Source organism: Dryobates pubescens, chromosome 28, assembly GCF_014839835.1.
Source record: "Dryobates pubescens isolate bDryPub1 chromosome 28, bDryPub1.pri, whole genome shotgun sequence".
NCBI classification, from domain to species: Eukaryota; Metazoa; Chordata; class Aves; order Piciformes; family Picidae; genus Dryobates; species Dryobates pubescens.
This window is the reverse complement of record NC_071639.1, coordinates 12,025,472-12,040,083: the sequence shown is the minus strand read 5'-3', so window position 1 is coordinate 12,040,083 and position 14,612 is coordinate 12,025,472. Positions and strand designations below refer to the sequence as shown.

The window sequence follows — 14,612 nt, the reverse complement described above, 5'->3', positions numbered from 1 at the left end:
GAGAACAGCTCCTGCCTATTCAAGCTAAATTGTCTCCCCCTCCATATTGCCTGCTGAATGAGAACGGTCCCCAGACTCTTAATCCATGAACACTGCTCAGCTTTTCTGGGAGAGTCTTAATTGGCCTATACCAAAATTCTGCCAGAGAACTGCTAACAGTCATAGAGCACAAACACCACCTCATGCTCTTTTGTTCACTAGTGTAAATAAAAGCACTGACACCACGGTCTCAGAATCTGGCTGTGCACTGCAGTGCCCTGGTTGAGCGTTTCCCTTTGGAAGCCTTCACAGAGGTTTACTGCTCTCTCCCAAAAGCTTTGGTAGAGCCACTGAAGCCTCCAGTTACACTTGCACCAGTTACAGCACTAAAGGCAGCAGTGATGCTACAGCATACAAACATTAGCAGGAAGCTGATCCTTGCTGAAAAAACCCAACCTATTTTGGTGCATTCTCACATCTTCTATGACACTAAGCAGAAAAGAAAAGATCCTGTAAGCCTACAGACCTTGTGTACTTTAGCTGTTGCTGACATGCTTGTTTCTGTGAGCAGGGATATATGAGAAACTGGAAGAAAGGTTTGGGTTTGCTTTTCTTCTGTGAAGTTTTCAATGGCTCAGTCATCGAGAGAGTGAGTGACCTCTGTGATCTCCTTGGGGTGAGGCAGACTGATTTAGATCAGGATTCAAACCCATCCATTTCTTCCCTCTGCTACTGACCTCAGCGTGACCAGGTGCAAGCCACATCACCCCTCTGTGCCTCTAATTTCTCCTTCCTTTTTTTCTCTCTTCACTCCTTTTTTGTCTAAGTGATAAATTCTGTGGGAACACACTGCAAAGTCCATACAGAGCATAAACAACCTGAGGTCTCCTCCTAAAAACACAAACAAATGTCCCTTTTAAAACAACCAAACCATTTTGTCAAAATGCTTTGATTCCAACAGTTTTGCCTCAAACTCATGCATGGCATTGCCCAGGTTCTAGCAATTTCCCCCCCCAGCCTTTCCTTGACTGCCTAGACTTGCAGATCCATAGCATTCCATCAGGGATTCGGGGGCAGGATGCTAAAGCTCACAGGAGCAGCTCTACTGCAGTCCACGAAGCAGATTAGGGCAAAAATTGCCACCTCTCTTCTGCAGAGAACTGCAGAAATGCTGCCTTGGGATCTCCAAACAGCATAAGCTGAATTTGGAAAAAAAGCCCCAAACAAAACAGTTATTTTGCTCTGTAGAAGATTTTACTTTCTCCATTTCATACCACTGTTAGCATTAGGCTTAAACTGTGTGGTGCCTGACTAAAGCCATTTGCCTTCTGCCAAATTTTAAAGAGAATAGGCTGGGGTCTGATACTAATAAAACTTATTGGGTGGCCGACAGAACAAATGGAGCTGAAGCTGAACAAACTCCCAAAGGCTTGCCTGACAAACAGGATTCTTTCCCTGCTTGCTGTTACCTCTTCCTACATTCTACCCTTCTGAATGTGCGTGCATGGCCATGCCCAGGAACCGCTGCTAAGTCACAAAGCAGCAGCACGTTATTCTGTGATGGCAGGGAAGTTGCTGGGTGGAATCACAGAATGGGTTGGGTTGGAAAGGACATTAAAAATCATCTAGTTCCAACTCTAAAGGAGAGACTAAGCTAGACTAGGACATTTCAGTTGGAAGAGACCTACAACTAGCCCAGCTGCCTGAGCAATTCAGGACTGAACAAAGGTTAAAGCATGTTAAGGGCATTGTCCAAATGTCTCTTAAACACTGACAGGCTTGGACCACTCTTTTGGCACAGAAATGCTTCCTAATGCCCAGCCTACACCTCTACTGATGCACCTTTGAACCATTCCTACACTTCCTACCACAGGATACCAGGGAACAGAGATCAGCTCCTCCCTCTGCACTTCCCCTCCATAGAGCAATGAGATCACTCCTTAGCCTCCTCTTCTCCAAACTAGTCAACATCAAAGTCTTTAGCTATGCCTCACACGACATTCCTTCCAGCTCTTCTGCTCTTCCCTGGATGCATTTAAAGACTTCCACATCCTTCTTCAATTGTGGGTCCCAGAATTGCAGCCAGTGTTGAATAGAGGAGGACATCACCTCTTGACCAGCTGGTGTTTGATGCACCCCGGGATGCGGTTTGCCCTCCTGGCAGCCAGGGCACCCTGCTGGCTCCTGTTGAACCTGCTGCCAATGAGCACTCCCAGATCCCTCACTGTGAGGCTGCCCTCCAGCCACTCCTTCCCCAATTCATGCTTGTGCCCAGCTTTACTCCATCCTAAGTGCACAGCCCAGCATTTGGGCTTGTCAACTTTCAAGCCACACACCAACAGTGACCAGGGCTAGTTATATTCCTATATTTAGGTGGCCTGGAGAAGTAATTCAGCACTGTGCCTCCACCTCACTGAGAGCAGATTGCACAGACTATAAGGAGCCAAACTTACTAGGTAGATAGGGGAAGCAAAAGCTTCCTAAATTTGCTCACCACTAGAGCAGCAAGGACCAGGGTGATGCTGTGCAGCTCCCAAGGTAAAGCCAGGTCCAGCTAATTTGACCTCAGACAGGACAAGCCCAGTTATGTGTCATGTCAATCCAAAGACATTCACACCACATACATTTACCCTTTCCATTACACTGCATCAAAATTAGGAGCCCAAATGGCAAATCTAACCCAAATCCAGTTTTCTGTTTGACTAATTTACTGGAGAGACAAGGCTTAGAAAACTGAAGGAGAGCAAACCCAATTAATATGCAGCCTCTCATACAGCATACAGTAAAAAACCCAATCTGAGGGTTAATTGGAAACAGCTGATCCCTAATTTTACAGAATCATTCAGTACAGCAAAGTCTTAAGAGAAGGGGGAGGGGGGGGTAAAAAATAAAGCAGCAGCCCTGGAAGTCTTTTTGATCCTTGTTTTATTTCTGAAAGAACTAATGACACTGCTATAGAAAGAGGTCAGCTCACACAGCTTTTCTGAATGAACAACAATGCTGTGAAAACTGGGACTGATTGATAGCCTACTGTTTGCGTCACTGTGCCCAAATGTTTACCATTTGAGCCTTCAAGGAAGCATGAGACAAAAATCAAAACAAGTTTTATGAAGACTTCAACAACACTGGCAAGTTCAAATTGCATCCAGAATTGTTTAGACATGATAGCAGGGGAAGAAAACTCTTTCCTTCTGCATTACACCGAGTTTTTATCTTCGCGCTACGCACAGCGTCTTCCACTTCGGGTTCTGGAAGAGGAAAGAGGTCTCTCTCTCTCCCCACCCCAGCACAACTCTGGTTTCTCTCATTTTAACCCTTCCCCTCTTCACTGCATTATGCTGAACTCTTCCAGTTGTTGCTCTGCAGTCAGAGAAGACCACACTGTGTTCGTCTCCTCCTAAGAAGATGAGTCACCATTCCTAAATGAACTGTTTACAAGATTAGGATGTTCTTCCACAGGAACTTCATAAATGACTACTAAACATCTCTTTCTTATTTGCTTGTGCTTGCTCTGGGTTGGGGCTTTTTAGTTTGCTCTTGGTTGTTTGTTTGCTTTGGAGGTTTTTTGGGGTGTTGGTTTTGGTGGTGGTGTTTGGGGTTTTTTTGGGGGGGGGCTGTTCTGTTGTTATTCTTTGGTTCATTTGTTTGGGGGTTGGGTGGGGGGTTTTTGGTTTGAGTTTGTTTGTTGGGTTTTGGTTGTTGGAGGGGTTTTTTGTTTGGTTGGGGGGTTTGTTTCAGTTTGTTCCAATTGTTGTGAACTATTCACATGTTTTAGGTTGCTTCTGTTTTGTTTTGGTGGGGTTTTTTTTCCTTCAAATTTTACAGACTCTGAAGTTCAGAGCTGCCATCACTACCTCTGGAAACAAAGGCCCCTTAATTGGCAGCAGGAACACCTACCATCAGCTGCACAAACCCATGAGGAAATGCTGCAACAGACACAAACCAGCTTTATGTATCTGCCACAAATGACACTGGGCTACCTGTTGCTGGAAGCAGGTAGCCTAATCTACCTCAGCTCAGTGAGACAGAGGTTATCAGACAGCAGGGAAAGAACAGCCATGGGGCTATCTCCTTCAGGCACAGATAATTGATATTCAGCAGTTTTGGGAAGAATACCCAAGAGCACTGTGTTCTACCATATCAGTGGTGTGACCTTGTGCTACATTTGCAGGCAACAACTTATTCCTAACATCTCTTCTTTACCTGCATAGAAACTACAACTATGCAGTCTCAGAGACCACAGCCAGCATAGACAGTATTAAGCCTCATCTTAGCCTGATCCTGCACAGCACACTGAATCCTCTCACAAATTGCAACTCCCAAGTGATGTAAAAGACAGCTTCATTTTCTGGAACTGGAACTACTGCTGACAATTCCACTTTACCACACAAGAACTGTTCAATTAAAGGATCAGCTTTTGTCTGTGCAAGTGGCATCCACAAGCACAAGGAAAGAAAGATCAGACAAGAAGTTTACAAGCTGTAGCATGAATAATTTGAAGAATCTGATTCTAAGCCTGGAGCCCTCATGAATGGGTGTTTCATATTAAAATAAACAAGACATCTATCATGAACTGGATGACCTGTGGAGGTCCCTTCCAACCCAAACCATTCTATGAATCCATAATTAAACAAAGGTCCAGTTTGAGGACAGCTATGGTTTGGGGTAATCATTGCTCAAGTTATCTTTTTGAGCACTTCAACAAACAATAAAAGCCTTGAATAAATAGTTCTGTAAGCTAATTTAAATCAAACACAGTATCTAAACAGTTACCCACAGTCTGCAGCAAGCCAGAGTAGTATTGACACAGTGTTTTACCAAGACCATTTTCACTACCAGGGTTTTAATGTCACTGTTCAACCTGCTCTACTTTTGACACTGTTCTTTGCCTCCTGTTTCCAAGAGCTGCTGATCAATCTCTGTGCTCACTCCACACAGACAGGAGGGTTTTTTTTTTTCACTGAAATATTTTTTTTTCTCAGCATGGTTAAAAGAGAGCCTTAATTGTATCCATGCCTCTTAAAGCAAAGGCATATAGACACTGTGGGTGGCTCTTGAAAGCCTTCCCTCCCTCTTCTTGTGGTGGTCCCTAAGTATCTGGCAGCAGGAACAGCTCACATATATGGCTGAGTCTGAAAGTCATACATCCCCTGCGTTCCCACGGCACAAGGCGCACTTAAGGATGTCACCACAGACAAGCAATCACCACAGCGACTGTGAAGCTTCCAGTGCAATGAAAAGTCATTGGGAAAGAGAAAAGCAGAGGGGGAGAAGGAAAGAAGTTGAGCAGATGGAGAAAAACAGAGGGGAAGAGACGCTTGTGTTGACTATGTTGTACTGACAAAAAGATGCAGCCACTGTCACCGAGGCATTTCGCTCAAGGTGGGGCAGAGGGAGTGTGCTGGGCCCCTTGGTTTAGGAAGGATGTTGACCTGCTGGAAGGTGTCCAGAGAAGGGCAACAAAGTTGGTGAGGGGCTTGGAACACAGCCCTGTGAGGAGAGGCTGAGGGAGATGGGGTTGCTTAGCCTGGAGAAGAGGAGGCTCAGGGGAGATCTTATTGCTCTCTACAACTACCTGAAGGGAGGTTGTGGACAGGCAGAGGTTGGTCTCTTCTCCCAGGCAACCAGCACCAGAACAAGAGGACACAGTCTCAAGCTGTGCCAGGGGAGGTTTAGGCTGGAGGTTAGGAAGAAATTCTACACAGAGAGAGGGATGGCCCATGGGAATGGACTGCCTGGGGAGGTGGTGGAGTCACCATCATTGGAGGTGCTGAGGAGGAGGCTTCCTAGGGTGCTTGGTTGCATGGTTTAGTTGATTAGGTGGTGTGGGATAACAGGTTGGACACGAGCAATAAAGATGCAGAAAAATTAGCTTATTGGACAAAAGTTATCACTACAATACCTTCAGGGGTGATAGCACTAGGACAGACATCTTTTAGCAGATCTCCCAAAGTATGCAACTCTCCTCCTGAAGCAATTGGTCGAAATAGCTTCTGTATAAAAGGTCTCTCTGTTGTGGCCTGGTTTAATAACAAAAGTAACAAAAGCAACAATTTAAGGTCCATACAAATATGTAATGCTACTATTTGAGATAGGCAGAAAATAAGACAGAGCAGGAGAGGTGATTCTCCCACTCTGCTCAAGCAAAGTACCTCATGAGACCTACAGATACACTTTTGTAATGGTTATGTTAAGATAATCCCTTTCCTTGAGGATCAGAATAAACAAACAGGGTCAGAAAACATCTGATATTCATAGAATCATAGAATCAATAAGGTTGGAAAAGACCTCAAAGATCATCAAGCCCAACCTGTCACCCAAGATCTCATGACTACTAAACCATGGCACCAAGTGCCACGTCCAATCCCCTCTTGAACACCTCCAGGGATACTGAAAGGACAGAATAAGATTTTTCCTGACAATCTCCTCACAAAGTGGGCACCTGAGCCAGAAAACAGAAGTTAAAAAACTCTTATTGAACCACATCACAATTTTTAACCAAGCTCTGAACAGCTGCTGACAGATTTCTGCTAGCAGTTGACTCCAGAAAGCAGCTGACATGGGCTGCACTCTGGGTGACTGGGCTCCAGTCAGTTCCACTTGGACCACATACTGTCTGAACTGGAAGAAGCAACACAAGTCACTGTCTTTCCAGATATAGTTCCCTACCACTTAGAAAGTGGTTCCTAGAAACAAACTAGAAACAAAACAACACCACACCAAGAAGGATTTTATCTTCGGGTGCAGGCTTTTGGAGGGGGGAGGGAAACCAAACCAACCCAACCCAACCAAGGATAGTGGAAAAACCTGAAAAGTTAAAAATGAATTTAGAAAGGAAGTTCAGATGTGGTCTCTTGTCACCTACCTACCTACCTACATGAAAAGCCACAAGCAGTGGATTAACCATGACAACTTAATTGTCATTCACCCTCTCTGGAACAGCAAAGCAAGGAGTGGTAGAGCACCTCAAAGTAATTCCAGGGCAGTACAGGGCAGAACTGTTGACACACAGCTACTTGTTACTTCTTGCCAACAGACTCCAAAAATGGAAAAATTGTCTTCTCCCAGTTTTTCTTGTGACTGATCAGAAGGAGCTGAGTAGCTGCTGCAGTCAGTTCTCTGTGTCCCGAGGGCAGCAGAGTGCAGATACAAACAGCGCTAATGAAACGTCTGAAAAATGATGGGAGGCACACAGCCAGCAGGATCCACCTCAGACAGATCCACACTTGAGCAGTGAACTCTGGCACATTACAGAGCAGAAGTGTAGCTTCAAAACATTAAAAAAAGACAGGAAAAAAACCCCTAAAGCACTGTTACAACCAAACAGATTCCCACTGAGTTCATTTATAAAACTACTAATCCACAGAAGTCTAATCACAGCTGCCAAGAGTTTGCCATTTCATAGAATCATGGGAGGGTTTGGGTGGGACCTTTAAGATCATCTGATTTCAACCCCCTTTCCATGGGCAGGGACACTTTCCACTAAACCAGGTTGCTCAAGGCCCTCTCCAACTGGCCTTGAACACCTCCAGGGAGGGGGCATCCACAACTTCCCTAGGCAACCTGCCCCAGTGCCTCACCACCTTCATGGGGAGGAATTTCTTCCTAATGTCTCAACTAAATCCAGAGTCTTGCAGTTTGAAAGCATTACCCCATGTCCTATAACTCCATGCCTTTGTCAAAAAATCCCTCTCCAGCTCTTCTGTAGCCACATTCAAATCCTGGAAGGATGCTCTAAGGTCTCCCTGAAGCCTTCCCTCCTCTAGGCTGAACAGCCCCAACTCCAGCCCTCTGATCATCATTGTGACGCCCTCTGGACTCACTCAAGAGTCAAGGGACAAAACAAGTCTCCTCAGATATCCTGTGGAGTATTTCCAACAGGAAGATGCCCACTGCTCATGCCTGCAAAGAAAGAGAACATTCAATCTGCTCACAAATGTTCTAGCCCTGGACCAGTTACTCACTGAAGCAGCAGAAGTGGAAGTTAACACTGGGAAAAAAAGATGCAGGCAAAGGTGATCATCATCAACAAACTTTGAAGTGGAGAACTTCCCAAGTGAGTACTGCAGTTTCTAATTACTTATTAATAAATGATAACCAATGTATTTCTCATTGCAATAATTAATTGCCAAGAGGGAAAAGCCAAGGATGGACTCTCCAAAATCTCCCACATAGCTGCTGAGTGCTGCAAAGCAATAGCCTCAGCTGCTATCAGGAAGCATTACAGCAAATGAATTCAGTTTTGCATTTGAAGTGTTGAGCACCACAGATGTGGTAATGTAAATAAAAATCCCTGCTCTCCATCAATGTTAAAATGATAAAAGGAGCTGCACGTTGTTTATACAAAGCTTGTTGTCCACAAATAGAATCCTACAGGCAGGGTATTAGCCCAGCATGCTTACACTTCACCCCTCTCCTGCAGCAGATGCTTTGTGCCTTGAGAGAGTCAAAAGAAAAGTCCCATCCTACAGTTAGAATGTTTATAGGCTAATTTTTCAAAGCCTCTTAGTCAGAAATCATTTCAGAAAAAGCTTACCAGCACTCCTTTTGAAGTGTGGCAGTTAGTAGGAGAAGCTCAACTTGACTACAGCTTTCTACTCCAGCATTTACTACACCACCACATGAAGGAATGGCCAAGGTGAGTAACTGCTGTGTTTTGTACAGTATTTGCTTAATCAACAGTGCAAAGCTGTGCAGCCTATGACCCAACCCACAAAGACATCACTGTGGTACTGTTAACTGCCATCAGGCCTGAGCAGTATCCATCACTGTTTCCTACTAAGATGATCACAGCTTGGACAGGATATAGTGCTCTAAAAATTAATTTGATTTTACAGTCCAGCCCCAACCTAGCTGTGAGCTGCTCAGAAGATGCTGGATGCATGTGTAGGATGTAAGCACCTGAAAAGGGCCTAGGAGAGAGCTGGGAAGGGACTTTTTACAAAGGGTTCTAGTGACAGGGTAAGAGGGAATGGATTGAAGCCTGAGGAGGGCAGATTTAGACTGGAGATTAGGAAGAAGTTCTTGACAGTGAGGGTGCTGAGACTCTGGAACAGGTTGCCCAGGGAGGTCATGAATGCCCCCTCCCTGGAGGCATTCAAGGCCAGGTTGGATGAGGCCATGAGCAACATGGGCTGGTGGGATGTGTCCCTGCCCATAGCAGGGATTTGGAACTAGATGATCTTCAAGGTCCCTTCCAACTCAAACCATTCCATGAATCTATGACACAAAAGATGTCAATCAGGAAGTTGGTGACAGATCTACAAAGGCAATGCCCCCAAATACATAAGCATATAAACCCAAACCCCCTGCCCCCACATTTGCAGTGCATTGCACACTGAACAGGTCCCCAGTTCCATTTCAAATCATTGGGGGTTTTATGGAACCAAACACTCATCTTCAATATTTTCTAGAAATTTAGACTTATTTACTGCAAGTGAAACTTCTCAGTCTTCTATACAACTACACAGCACCACAACTCTTGTGCTGTGCAGAACAAAGGAGGACTTTGCTCTCCTTAAAGAAAGTTGAAACAGTAACAGAGACAGGAAAGTGACAGTGAAAACAAAATTACAGTGAGAAAAAAAATTACCTATCCAGGCATACAGAAGAGTTCTAGGTGAGGGAAAGTTTTAAGAGGACCTTTAAGGCAGCAGAAAGCCTCCCAGGACATAGATGCATGTCGTGCTAGCAATTAGAACTCTTTCTTCCCTATCATCCTGCCAAAGAAAAGAGTAGCCAGCTTGCCTGGTCCTTTTCAGAATCAACAGAACATCAAACACTGCATGAAATCCACAATTTAATTAGTCAGTTCTTTTACACAGGATGCATTTTAAAATGCAAAACATAACTCCTGAACTGCTGGGGGTTCAGTCTGGGCAACTCACAGTCACTGGCGTTTCCATCTAGAGGAAGAGATTTGGCTTTTCTGCCTGAATGCCTCTCTGCTGCTGTATCAGTATTTCAACAAACAGAAGTTGCCATGCATATTGGATCCACAAAGCAAAACATAAATAAATAAGGGAATAAAAAAAATGCCTTACAAGTTCCATAAGCTGGCACCTCCTAAAACTTGAGACCTCCCTACAAACTCCATCCTACTTTCATTAACTTGTCAGCTTCAGAGTCTGTGCTGGTTTGTACAGAACCACTCTACACCAACAAAACCTCTCAGAATTAAAACTTAATCATTTTGTTTAAGCTGATTTAAACTCAACCAAGGAGTTTCAGAGGTAATAATAAGAGTTGGCAGCAAAAGAAGTCTGACCAGCAGGATGAGGGAGGCGATTCCCCTGCCCTGGTCAGCTCTCATGAGACCCACACCTGGAGCACTGCATCCAGTTCTGGTGCTCCCAGCATGAGGGACATGGAACTCCTGGAGCAGGTCCAGAGGAGGCCACAAAGATCATCAGAGGGCTGGGGAACATCCCCTATGGGGACAGGCTGAGAGTTGGAGCTGTTCAGCCTGGAGAAAAGCCAGCTCCAGGGAGATCTCAGAGCAGCCTTCCAATACTAGAAGGGGGCTGCAAGAAAGCTGAGGAGGGAGTTTTTACAAGGGCTTGTAGTGATAGGATGAGAGGGAATGGATTGAAGCTTGAGGAGGGCAGATTTAGACTGGAGATTAGGAAGAAATTTTTGACAGTGAGGGTAGTGAGACACTGGAATAGGTTGCCCAGGGAGGTTGTGAATGCCCTCTCCATATAGGTGCTCAAGACCAGGTTGGATGAGGCCTTGAGCAACCTGGGCTAGTGGGAGGTGCCCCTGCCCATGGCAGAGGGCTTGGAACTGGATGATCTTCAAGGTCCCTTCCAACCCAACCCATTCTATGAATCTTTGAATCTACAAAAGTTGCTACTGGAATACAGAATTGTATAGATGTTCATAAATATTTACTCCTAAGTACATTGTCCATAGATTTTTCTCAGATACTCTGCTTTGTAGAAATGTTTCCAGTTAAAAGCCTCAATGAACAATGAAAAAGTGACTAATTGAAAAGATGATGGATTGCTGTAGTCACACAACCATCACAATGCTGTGCTTGTCTGGAAGCAAGATACTACAAAGCTCCATCAGAAATTCAGCTCATACACTGGTGCCAAAATGCAGTTTTCCTCCTGGCATTTCTGGCCATCTTTGGCTTCTTTTTCGCTTTATGTTCCACCAGAACTACTGAATTGTGGAAATAGCACAAGGAATGTTTCCAGGGGGTTGGGTTTGGTTTGTTGTTTGGTTTGTTTCAAAAGAAAAAGCCTCCACTGGGTGGAAACTAGACAGGCAGGACATCAGACAGAAAGATTCAATGGAATTGAACTGAAAATCACCAATAAACTCAGGTAAGAAAGAACTTGTGTCACAATGGGGAAGAAATACTTCTGGGTGTGAGGATGAAGCAAGTTCTGAGAACCTAGCCTACAGTGACCCTCCTGGACTTGCCCTACCTCTTGACCTCTTGGCCCAAGTTTTAGGATCTGAATAAAGTTATCTACAGTTGCTTCAACTCCTCCATATTTTGACTTTAATTCAGAAACCAGTCATGTATTCAGAGAGGTTCCTTGGCCTCTAAACTCATTTCCCATATCCTGATAGCTGCAGAATAAGGTCAGCAGAAACATCTGACTGCCTCCTGGAAAAAGAGAATTCAAAAATCACCAATGAATTAAAAAATAAATCCCACATCAGAGAGAGCTTTTACATGTGTAAGCAGCTAGCATCAGGTGGCCCAAACAAGCCAGCAAACAGCATCAGTGACGTAGGGAGAAAAACATTTCAATAGCAGGGCAAACACTGACTATCATTCAGAAAACAAACAGGTGACTACACACTAAAGAAGTCCACCAGCAGCTGTAGCCCAACTCACATTCACCACTCTGCATCACTGGGATGCCTGCAGGCTGCATAAGCTGGGGATGCCAGTAGATAATCAAAAGCTTTATAGGCAAAACTGTGTGTAGGGAGACCTCTAAATCTCGTCCAAACATTCAGTGTTCTGTGTTTCCTATCACAAGCCACAGAATGGTTTGGGTTGGAAGGCACCTCCAAAGGTCATCTAGTTTGACGCCCCTGCAGTCAGCAGGGACATCCTCCACTAGATCAGGTTGCTCAGAGCCTTGTCCACCCTCACCTTGAGTATCTCCAGGGGCAGGGCCTCAACTGCTTCCCTAGGCAACCTACTGCAGTGTTCTACCACCCTCATGGTGCAGAACTTGTTCCTAACATCCAATCTAAATCTCCTCTCCTCTAATTTCAAACCATTGCCCCTCATCCTGTCTTCAACAAAAGCAAAGCTAAGCCCCAACAGTTAGTTTCTGCAATGGAGAGTGTAACTCAAGCAGATTAAATCCATTTTAGAAGTGAAATTAAGGCTGCAAATTATTTCTGTACAAAAACCTGGCCAGTATCCATAGCAGCCCCTTTTTTCTGCACTTGCCTGCATATTTGTTGTTCACATGAGCTATTTAGTATTTTGAAGCATTAATTTGCACAGTCACAGAAGCACAGAATGTTAGGGGTTGGAAGGGACCTTGAAAGACCATCGAGTCCAACTCCCCTGCCAGAGCAGGAGCACCTAGAGTAGGTCACACAGGCACGCAGCCAGGAGCATCCCCAGTCTGAGAGGAACACAGCTCAGGATTGTAAATTTCAGGCAGCAAGGAAACCCTCTTGCTACAAACTAAGCAGCTGAGCAGGTAACAAATGTGCTGTGAAAGTGGCAAATCAGATTGTGTTGGCTGAAACAAGTGAAACAGAGAAGCAAAATGATTGAGCGAGCAAAAGAAAGGCAGCGCTGCAGTTACGTTACAAGACCTGGCAGCAGCTCTGCGAGTCACTGCCTTCATCCCAGCCTCTCAACAGATTCATATGCTGCAGAATTAATACTCAATGTTGTGGTGAAAAGTGCAATTATTTTTAATTCCATACATAATTAATTTCCCTAACACACTTAAGATGATATATAAATATACAAGGGCATTAACTTCATAAAACAGTTTAGGGAAATGGAGCCACAGGAATCCAAACCTCATGGTTTACATTCCAATTTGTTGCAGGAACATTTACATCAACTTATTTACCTCCACATTCAGTACTAGAAAGCAATTCAGAGGAAAGATGCCATCCAGAGGGACCTGGCCAGGCTGGATTGGTGAGCTGAGGAGACGCTCAGGAGGTACAGTAAGGCAAAGTGTTAAGGTCCTGCACTTAGGTTGGGGCAATCCTAAATACCAGACCAGGCTGGAGGGATGATGAAATTGAGAGCAGCCCTGCAGAAAAGGACTTGAGGGTCCTGGTGGATGAGAAGCTGGACATGAGCCAACAGTGTTTTCTTTTGTTTGCCTTCTTTTTCTCCCCAGTAATGAGACACTAGGGAAAATATTTGCCTACAAAAGCTTTTAGAACTTCTCCTTTGGGAAGCTTTGGTTTTGAAGTAATCTAAAAGTGGAGAAAGTGTGCTAGGGTTCCTTCAGTGCTGAACCATCAGTTCTTAGAATAAGCCACTCTGTGCACTCAACTGATGAGGAATCTGAGATCATTTTTTTCCCCTCTTCAGCACCAAATCAAGCTGAGCACAGCTGTTACAAACAGAGCAACCAGCATTTCACAGCATTCTCACATTCACTCAAACTTCCTCTTTGTAAAAGGAAGCTTGTAACAACTAAATTGACCTATTTGCAACAGGTCCTTTATGAAAACATCGGGTTTTTTATACACAGGACCACCACCACCACAAGTTAATTAAGGTATCACACACAGGTCTATTCAAGAACATTTTGCACTAAGCAAGATGCTGCTGAAACCTGCTGTGTTGTGTTGCCCTCTTCAGGTCAGCAGCACTTTTATTTTCTAGCTCTTTTGCTTGCTAAAGTCCTTCCACTTCTACTTCTTTCACAAAGCATTTGCAGATTTGCAGTGTCAAGCAGCAGCCTAACTCTATCCCATCAGTGCCTCAAGTATTTTTGATCTAAAAATCCTACAAAAATAAACTTCTGGCCTCTAAGTCTCCCAAACTTCAATATTAATCTTGAGGATTATCAAAGTAGTGTTAGAGAAGATGACTAAAAACCAACTTCAGCACTGCTAAGCAAGCCTCACGATGAGTGGCTTAAGGAGCTCAATGGATTCAGTTTAACACAGAGAAGTGAAGCTGCTGAAACCATCCCTAATCAATCTGGGGGCTAGAAAGGCAGATGACTTCAAAGAGGTGCAAGGCAAAACAGAGTCTAGAAACTGGAGTTGAAGCCAGACAACTTCAGCCTTGAAATGCAATGGAGGCTTTTCAGCCCAGACAAAAAGAGATTTTCATAACCTACCATACAAGGATGGATTCAGTGTTACAAGAAAACTGTGCAGGTGGACACAGTAGAACTGTTTTGGTTGTCATGACAGGGACCAAACTGTGATGCTGATATGCATACTTGTAGTGGGTTTTGCAGGTGATTACCTGACCTCTGCCAATTAATGGGGAAATACAAATAAACCATCTTCAGCTGCCTGGGAGAGGGCCATGCTGGAAATTCTGATTCATTTATTGAGCCAGACACTAATAATGTCTTAGAATATCTCATTTCCCCCTCCCACCTGGCTGTTTCTAGAGGACAGGTCACAGCAGACATTTAAACCTCTTTAGACATCTCAGT

The 14,612-nt window shown here is 44.4% G+C and overlaps 1 protein-coding gene across 1 annotated transcript in view; it reads right to left on the bottom strand.

Annotated features, from left to right (window-relative positions):
* Positions 1–14,612, bottom strand: part of ATG5 (autophagy related 5) — a 40,662-nt gene that overhangs the window by 9,217 nt on the left and 16,833 nt on the right. Inside the window, exon 7 of the mRNA XM_054174094.1 lies at positions 5,882–5,999. Coding sequence (XP_054030069.1) covers positions 5,882–5,999 — 118 coding nt within the window. The remainder of the gene's footprint in view (positions 1–5,881; positions 6,000–14,612) is intronic.